This window comes from Chrysochloris asiatica, unplaced genomic scaffold, assembly GCF_000296735.1.
Source record: "Chrysochloris asiatica unplaced genomic scaffold, ChrAsi1.0 scaffold00106, whole genome shotgun sequence".
NCBI lineage: Eukaryota > Metazoa > Chordata > Mammalia > Afrosoricida > Chrysochloridae > Chrysochloris > Chrysochloris asiatica.
Window position 1 is genome coordinate 2,224,893 of NW_006408624.1, and position 9,229 is coordinate 2,234,121.

The 9,229-nt window shown below is 48.4% G+C and overlaps 1 protein-coding gene across 1 annotated transcript in view; it reads right to left on the reverse strand.

Moving 5' to 3' along the window:
- Window positions 1-3,873: 3,873 nt before the first annotated feature.
- KIAA0319L (KIAA0319-like ortholog) overlaps window positions 3,874-9,229 on the reverse strand; it is a 200,221-nt gene continuing 194,865 nt past the window's right edge. Inside the window, exon 21 of the mRNA XM_006867522.1 lies at window positions 3,874-4,381. Coding sequence (XP_006867584.1) covers window positions 4,194-4,381 — 188 coding nt within the window. The 3' untranslated portion in view covers window positions 3,874-4,193. The remainder of the gene's footprint in view (window positions 4,382-9,229) is intronic.

Sequence of the window (9,229 nt, forward strand, 5' to 3'; positions counted from 1 at the left end):
ACTTAACACATCACAGATTGCTGCTGATGGTTTCTCTCCAAGCCCTCAAACCCACTACAGGTATAGACCTCCCTCTTCTTCTAGGGGAGGGTCTGGGTTGTTATTGCCTGCTCTTCCGAAAGAGCAGGAATCCCATGACGTAAAACTGTTTGCCTAAAAAGATGATGAGCTTCCCTTTTATACAACAGCTCCTCCTGCAACCCACGTGGCCCCAGGGTGGAGGTATCAGTGTCAACACGGGTAACTTACTCAGGCCTCTGGACAATTGGACCTTGGTCCACAATCTTGACTCATGCTGATGGCAGTGTCAGATCTGACTTGGAAACAGAAAGCCTCATCTTTCCCCGGCAGAACAGCTGGTAGATTCAAACTGCTGACCTTGCAGTTAGCAACCCAACATGTAACCACTACTCTATCAGGGTTACCTTATTTAAATAGTGCCATTGTTTTAAGTGCCGTGGAGTCAATTCTGACTTATAACAACCCTGTACAGGGTTTCTAGGAGTAGCTGGCGTGTTTTAACAGCTGACCTGTGGTCTGCAGTCCAGTGCTGATTCTACAGCACCACACCAGGAATCCTTAAATAGTGCTAGCTATGCAGTGGCCAGCACAATAAAAGTTGTTTTCTCTCCTAAAAATCCAACGGTCATTCTAAATAGGGCAGCTCTCTCCTACGTGGTGCTCAGGGCCCAGGCTCCGTGTGGCTCTGCTGTCCTCCAACCAGAGCCTGAGTCCCATGAGCAGGGTCACTGAGGGCCAGGCTGTGGATGGAACCCTCCCTGAGCAGATCAGGAGGTCTGGGGTGCCCAGGTACTCCCCTTCACTGCCTGCTCCCTCCCACTCTAGGGCATGGTGTGGCTGCACAGATTATCTGAGGGCTTCATAAGGAGCAGTTACATATTTAGGTCAAATTAACCTTGAGAAGTGGGTTCCAGGCAGCATTACTTTTGAAAATTTGCCCAGAAGATTCTCATCTCATTGACAGCCAGAAGGCATCCCACTGAGGTGAGTATGCTGAAGGCAGGAGTGTGGGTGGGACACCTAATGTATAGCTGTGAAGGTAGAAGAACAGAGGTGCTGGCTAGGCAAAGGTGGTTTCACATCTCCCAGAAGGAGGAGAGTTTTACCTGTTGGGGCAGGACTTGGGACCCTGAGGTGCACGCCCATCAGGGTCTTCTGGAGAAGCAGGTGAGTGGACCGCCACAGTTCGCCCTATGAAAACCTGGGTGGCAGAGAGCCACCAGCAGCAGCACAATAGAGGGTTGGGTAGGTGGAAAACATTTCAATAGTGGCTCAGGATTGACCAGAAATAATGTGGGGCTCTTAAACTAGTCAATACCTGATCCATGCTCCTCAAATCCTTATTTCCTGAGCTTGATGGCGCCTAACTGCATGCACCTTCTCGACTTCCTTGTTTTCAGAGAGCCCCTCTCCATGGGTAACGACCTCAGCCCATTCCAAAGGGAAGCCAGAAGAAGAGCATTCAGCAGCTCTAGCCTTAGCTCCCCACGCAGGAAGGCCAGAGCTGCAGCCTCCCCAAGCTCCTCCACAAATACAACAGTCCCTCTAGTGGCCTTCTTCTGGCCACTCTAGAAAACGAGAGACTGGGGGGTGGGGCGGGGTGCCTTTGCTGAGGACGGAAGCCAAGCTAAGTTTGGTGAAGGCAGAGTGACCAGGCTCCTGGAATACTTGAAAGCATGAATAGGAAGGATTGCTTGGGGATGACAGGGGTTGGTTGGGCTGCAGCCTAGCTCTCCCTTAGCAACTGTGGGGTTTCTCTCTCCCATGTCAGGGAAGAGCAGGAGTCTGGCCCTCTTCTCAATGCCAGACTTTGAGCCAGGAAAGTGGAATCAGCGGCTGAGTTTTTGTTATTTTGGGGATGGGAGCAATAGGAGACAAAAAATGATCTTTATTAGATCTGAAACTGAGATAAAAATATATACTTCAATGAACATATAGTAAGGAGCCCTGTGGAAACAAGACCCCTCCCTACAAGGCCAGTAAATGCCAGATTTCCTTAACTCTTTTAAAGCTATTACCAACACACCGACGTCACCAGGTTCTTACCTCCTCCATCCCAGCTGCCCCTCTGCAGTCTAGCTTGCACCCAGCAGCATCGTTGGTCCATCCTTTATGTTGCCCAATGGGTGCAGGGCCCAGAGCTTTTCACCTGGCCACTCCACTGAGCCTGCCTGCCATGGGGTTGTTTGAGCAGCTCCACTGCCCCACCCCTCCCAACTGAGAGAAGCAGGCTGCCAGTGTGGATTCAAATTTGGGGAAGATTTGGGATCTCCCTTCTCTGAACTAACTTCCCTTTACTTCCTGACAAGACAGGTGCTGTCTGCTATTCATGCTGCCCTGAATGCCCTTCCGGGTCTGCAGTCATCAGTGTGGGCCCGGAGCGGCCCCTGGAACTTGTTAGAAATGCACTCATCCTCTACACAATTTGAAACTCTATGCTTGAACAAGCCCTTCAAGGAATTCTGTTTGAGGACCACAGATTCTACTGGTTCTGAGTTCTAATCCTGCCACTTACTATCTGTGTGGGCTAAATAACTTCAATCTCACCATGGCTTGGTTTCTTCATTTGCAAAATCAGAGCCAATATGCTCATGCTGAGCTGGTTTTATGCCCAGGGCAGCGTAGGAGTTCACTGGTCTTCCTCTCCCTCTCTTGGGAGTCCAATACTGAACACCAGCTCTGAAGGTATTCCATGAGCAATATACAGTGATTTTGTCTGAAGGCCCAAGGACAGCCCTACTGGTCTGGCGAAGGCCAGAAATTGAAGGCCATAGCCTGCCCTTTAGGATATTGTGTGTCCCTCAGCTCGGGCACATGGGAGCTATGTACTACTTACATAGCCAATTTTCCTCCCTTGGCCAAGGGTAGCATTCAATGGAGTGGTGCACTCCCATCTACCAGTGCCCTACCAGTGCCAAGTGGGCTGAGGTGGGGTCCTAGCATGGTCAGATGTGTGTACTGATGCCAGACCCTACCGTGAAGGCACAGGTCAGAGATGGAGCACAAAGCACCACGCCCAGCAGCAAGCATAGAATTAAATAATAGCAGGTTTAATTATCTCACAACAGACAGTAGTACAGTAGTATAAATTGCCTTTTTTTAAAAAAGTCTCTCCCCTAAAGCTCCCATTGCTCAACACCCAGATCCCAAGGCTGAGGGACCTGTGGTGGGCCGGGAGACAAGGAGTCTGATCCAAGCAGCTCAAAGTCTTTCCAAGTCAAGTTAACTTGTGAGTAGACAAGGGCCCCACGAGGAGTTGATGCACACGTCCACACACATGCAAGGGAGCCGAGAGAAGACAGACGGGGTGTTGAGACCACAGTGGGGCAGTCAGTCACACACACACGTACTCTCAGGCCACAATATTCCAGTCACTTTGTGGTTGTCTCCTCTGGGGACAGGAGTGGTGCCTGAGCCCTGAAGCAGCAAGTGCTGGGCCGAGGAATAAGGGAGGCAGTGTACATCCAGTCCGGCTGTTCCAACACCACAGGCCACTGCAGCCCCTCTGAATCCCTGAAATGCCAGTCCTCCCAGAATCGTGGACAGACACACAAGGGAGTGGGGCTGCAGTGCTGAGGGAACTGGAAACGGGACCTGTACTACACCCCTATCAATGATGAGAGAATGAGATGCTCACTTCTCCACCCAGTAAGAGGGTGCAGGTCATCCCCGAGCTGGGCAGCAGAGCACACGCCCATAGACAGGCTCTGGGCACCTGAGGAGTGGTGGTGCTTGGTTCTGTGCCCAGGTGTTGGGGGAGGGGCAGAGTTCTCAGCAGAGCTTCCTGGGCCACAGCCAAGCCTCCGGCCATGTGCAGGTGCTCACCAGCAGCCAATTGGCTACCAGAGAAGCGGGGAGGAGGTCAGAAGCTGGCTGTGTCCAACGCTGGGGCAGGAAAGAAGTTTGCCAAAAAGGAGGCCCTGAGGTGAGGATTCTTAGGGGCCCATCAGTCTAGTTTAAAGAGGAAACCTCTTAATTCACAGCTTCATCAGGGTTTCCTGGAGAATGTCTCTGCATTCAAGTACCAGCGGTTCTGGTTGGAGTGTTGGGGTGGAGACCTGCAGGAGCTGGGAGGGTAGCTGCCTGCAGCCAGGGGAGGTCTGAGCGCCTAGCCTGGCAGTGCTTTGGCCCTGGCATTGCCCACCCCTGCCCTGAGGAGTCAGACCCACTGGCTACAAGATTTCCTCCCGCGGATTCCTGGTCTTCAGCGGGGTCTGCCCGTTGGGCAAAGAGCCGTTCTGACCATGTAAGAGTTTGCCCTTTTCGCGGTCTGGCCACGTGAAGATGGCATCATCGCTGTCCAACTCTGACTCAGAACGCATCAGGCTGCTGCCCAGTGCTGGACCTTTCTGCTTGATGCCTGCACAGGAGACAAAGAAGGCAGCCTCAGGGCATGATAGTTCCACACTGCAGCCAGCCCCACATCCTCAACCTGACCTGCCTCCCAACTAGACAGAACAAATGAGAAGATAAGTCCTTTACCGACTCCTGGTGGAACAATCTGGTAAGGGAAGTAACAGAATGTAGACTGGAGGCCAGCAGACTTGGGTTCCCACTAGCTGTCTGCCACGCGACTTCAATTCGCTGAGCCTCAGTTTAATAAAGTTAAAGGGTTCTCTCAAATAGAGAACAGTGTTTGGCACTGAATGAATGAACAGATGAATGAAAAAGGAAATATGTCTGGTATATGGTACCAGTTCAGTGTTAGTGGTGGTAGTGAAGTGTCATTGAGTCGGTTCCAACTCATATCAACCCTGTAATATAAGGTTTCCAAGGAACAGCTGGTGAGTCTGAATCATTGCTGGCCTTATGGTTAGCAGTCCAGCGCTAATCCTACAGTTACACACCAGGCTAGCAGTGGAGAGGGTTTTAAAGGGGAGAAAGGGGTTGAGGTGAGTCGCACTATGCTGAAGGCCAGCGGGATCAGGAGATGCCTCTCCTGAGTCTCTCGTCAGACATTCCTATCTACAGCATCTCCTAGCTGTGGTTAGTGCCGCCCAGTGACATCCTCTCTTCTTGCCTTTTAAACTTGGCCTGCTGTCTTACTTACCTCTATGAGTAATGTGGGATTAGACGGGAGCCCAGTGAGCAAGAATTTAGGTCCTAGAGAAAGAGCTCAGTGAGGCTGTACATGCTTGGCAGCAGCCCTGACCTGGAGGGGAATGCAGTGTCACTCTAGGTGGACGTCTGCTCCGTGGCCTCCACGCTCTTGGCTGGCACTGGCTGGACAGTGTGGGGACAGGAGGTGGGAAGGCACGCATGTGGCCCTGAGAAGTCTCTCCTGCTGGGAGTGCCCTGGCTGAGACGGGGTGGGGTGGGGGCTGCAGAGACAGCCTGTTAGGGGTTGAATTGTGTCCCCTCAAAACCCTCAAAATATGTGCTGTAAATCCTAATCATTTGGCAATGGGTTGTCTTGGTTATGTTACTGAGGCAGGATCAGTGTAGAGTATATCTTGACTTGAGTCAATCCCTTACAAGATATAAAAGAGATGAAGCAAGTGAGCAAGCAGAGATGGGGTAGATGAGATGCCAAGACACATGGAGATCTTCAAGGAACCAAGAAGCAGAAGCTGAAGAAATAAGGACCTTCCCTCCAGAGTCAAGAGAGAGAAAAAGCCTTTCCTTAGAGCCAGCTCTCTGATTTTAGAATTTGAGCCTCCTAAACTGTGAGAAAATCAATGTTTAAAAGTCTACCACTCGTGGTATTTCTTTTATACAGCACTAGAGAACTAAGGTAGAATGTGGTACCAGAAGAGCAGGGTGCTGCTCCAACAAATACCTACAATATGAAGTGGTTCTGGAATTGAGTAATGGGTGAAGGCTGGAAGAATTTCAGGGTGCCTGATACTAAAGGCCTAGATTACCTTGGAAAGACTTGGGAGAATTGGGGACATCAAAGGCAATTCAAGCAGGGGCTCAGAAGGAAGTGCGGAGAGCTATACAGAAAGTTTCAATGGTCACAGAGAATACTTACGGCACCAATAACAGAACTTTGTTAGAAATGTGCACATCAAATGTGCTTCTGATGAGGTTTGAAAGGGAAAGGAGGAACATGGAATTGGGACAATAGAGGAAAGGCAAATGGCAAAGAACTTGTGAGAACTGTGTTCAAATGTTTGGTGGAAAGTAGAACTAGTAAGCGATGAACTTGGATATCTGGCTGATGAGACTTCTAAGCAAGATCTTAAAGGGGCTCTGTGGCTTCTCCTTGACACTTGAATGCTAGAGGAGAGAGATGGATTTAAACATGATTTTACAAAATGAACACTAAAGATTTAGTAAATTCGGTTGTACAAACTGAGGATACATGGCCTAGAATGTTCACCACGGAAGTGGCTACACTGTCTTTTGTTAAAGAGATTAAGCCTGTGACTGATGGCTCTAACCAACAACCACAGTAGAAAACCTATCCGCTTACTCTGAAGGGGAAAGAGACAAGAGACAAGGAAAGAACTCTGTCTGAACTTGGAAATGCATAGGCAGGAAAAAAGGTCAAAGGAACTATACGTGTTGTCCTACAAAGAAAAGAACCATTCCTGGTGCAGCTGAGAGATCAGCAAAACTGTTGGAATAGAGCACGGGAAGCAGGATTGTATCATTTTCAAAGGGTGGAGTCATGATCTCCTACGTTCAAGAGTCAGATCTTCACCAACTTGGTTCTGGAGTATGGGACTCATATTGGTAAGTGCCAGAGAATGAGGCCACTGCCCAAAACTGAGGGGGTAGGGCTGCCATGCCCAAGAGAACTATGGACTTGTTTGGTGTTTCTTGTCCCTTCTTTCCCTCCAGTTTCTCTCATTTGTAATGGAAATGTTGACTTTGGACTCTGCTCCCCCACTGGAGACAGATACTTTGTGTTCTAGATTTCCCAGGTTCATAAATGGAACCCATGATGCAATACGCCTAAAAGTCTCATCCATAATTAATTTAGATGATTCACAAGATGAGATGTTGGACCTGGAGTTAAGACTTTGGGGATGATCTGTTAGGGTGAATGTGTTTTGCATGTGACAAGGACATGAATTTAGGGGAGAGACAAAGGGTAAAATGCTGTGGATTGAATCATACCCCCTAAAATATGGGCTGTAATTCCTAATCTTGATGCCAGCAGTTATGATCTTATTTGGGAATGAGTTGTGTAAGGTGTATCTTGAGTCAATTCCTTTGAGATAGAAAAGAGATGAAACAAAGGGAGCAGTGCAGAGATGAGGTAAGAAATCAGGAAGCAGATAAGGACTTTTCTCCAGAGTTGACAAAAAAAATTTTCCTCTAGAAGTGCACCTGCAATTCAGTCGTCTAGACAACTTCTTTGTGAAGCCACCCATTGTGGCACTTCTGTTCTAGCAGCACTAGACATAGATACAGATTAGGTAAGACATACCCTAAGAAATCAACTCACCAGATCCCACAAGCCAAGCAAGGGCCCAAAGAGCACCTGAGGTCACTACTAACCTCAGCAGCTGCAGAGAGGCCCCTGTCACAAAATATGGTCTGGGTAACAAACATTAAGGTAGGCCCAAGCCAACAGCAAGATGGCTGCTTCTGGCTGGTGCAACATGTAGCCTCAGAGAAAGCAGACATTAGGCTGAGATGGCAGGACTAGAAGTAAGAATTGCCAAAAAGAGACAGGAGTCACCACCCTCCAATTTTTTTTTAAAAAAGGTGACCAGATGAGGTGCTTTTGTTTAAACCAGGTAGTATCAGCACCCTGTCATCCTCCTCATCCAGTAGTCAAGCTTTCCTGTCCTGGACACACAGATCCTGAAAGCACACTGAAGGAGTGTCCTGACACGGTTCTCATCATTCTGTCTTTCCCTGGCCAGCCCTGCCTGAAGGCTATAAATGCCCTAAGCTGAGGGTATGCAGACCCTGACTGCATCTGTTGTCTGTGTTACCTGGGTCACTTGGGCCCGTGCCCATCTGTTGTTCCAACTATGTTATGTGCTGTGGTGTTCAGGAAAGGAGATGACCAGTTCCTGGGAGATAACCCTGGAGAGCCACCTCCCTCCACCTCATAGGAAGGCAGAGCAGCAGGGTCAGAGAACTTCAGCCTCCTTGGCTTCTCCCATGTGATAAGGACAATGGTCCAGGGAAGAACTAAGGTCCTAGAAAAGCCCCTATTCTGCCCCTGCAGATGAAACACCCACTCCACTGTTCTGTGAACTTTGAGGGCTTTCTTCTCCTAGGGACCACTCACCACTTCCTTTCTTCCTCAAAGCCCTTCCAGCCACAGCTACCAAGGACAGGAGCCTAAGTAGCAGATGTGTTTCTGGCCTCACAGTACACAATGCTCACCTAGCACCTTCCCACCACTGTATGGTTGAATATAGACTTTCCACTAAAAATTACAAGCTGGAAAACTGGTAGTATTAGTGAAAGCTGATCATGGTACACGTGATTGAGACCCAGCAATTCCATTCCTCGGCATATACCTAACAGAAATCCATATATATGCCCACCAAAAGGCAGGCACTAGACTGTTCTGTTTATAGCAGCCACAAATGGAAATGACTCACCTAATTGTCTGTCAACAGTATAACTGGTGTATTCATACAATGGAAATGAAACAACAATGAGAATGAACAAATTATTACTAGACATAGCAACATGGTGAGTCTATAAACAATGAAAAGAGTCAAACAATGATTTCATCTTAGAAAGGCTTCCAATATACTAGAAGTGAAGGGGAGAGGGTAGTGGGACATAATGGGAAAGAAAGATAAAGGTGGGACTTCTGGAGAGCTAGTCACACAGGTGCATACTCAGGATTTTTTTTTTTAACATATTAGATTGAACCACATAAAATGGCCATTTTTTAAAATTATAAGTCAAAGTCCAAGTGGTTCAACCAGAGACACTAAAATAGAGTTTTAGAAAAAAATCAATAAGCTACCAAAATAAGACCCTAACACTGCTGGCCAGTGTAACTCCAGCACACATGTCTCTGATGTGAAGTATCCTGGAGGGACCCTCGCTATGCTTCTGGTGACCTTTGGTGCCCAAGAACTCCATTCTCCCTCAGGGTGGGACCACTTTGATTTCCAGTCAGTCATCACACTGAGTAAAACCTGCCTACCAACAAACAGTTGAGAGTTTGGCTCACTTCCAAAGACACTGCCTTTCCCCACCACGTGGCCCACTAATCTGTCCTCTCTAAACTAAACTTCAGCTCCATACTCTCACATACAGTTTTTTTTTTTTTTTTAAA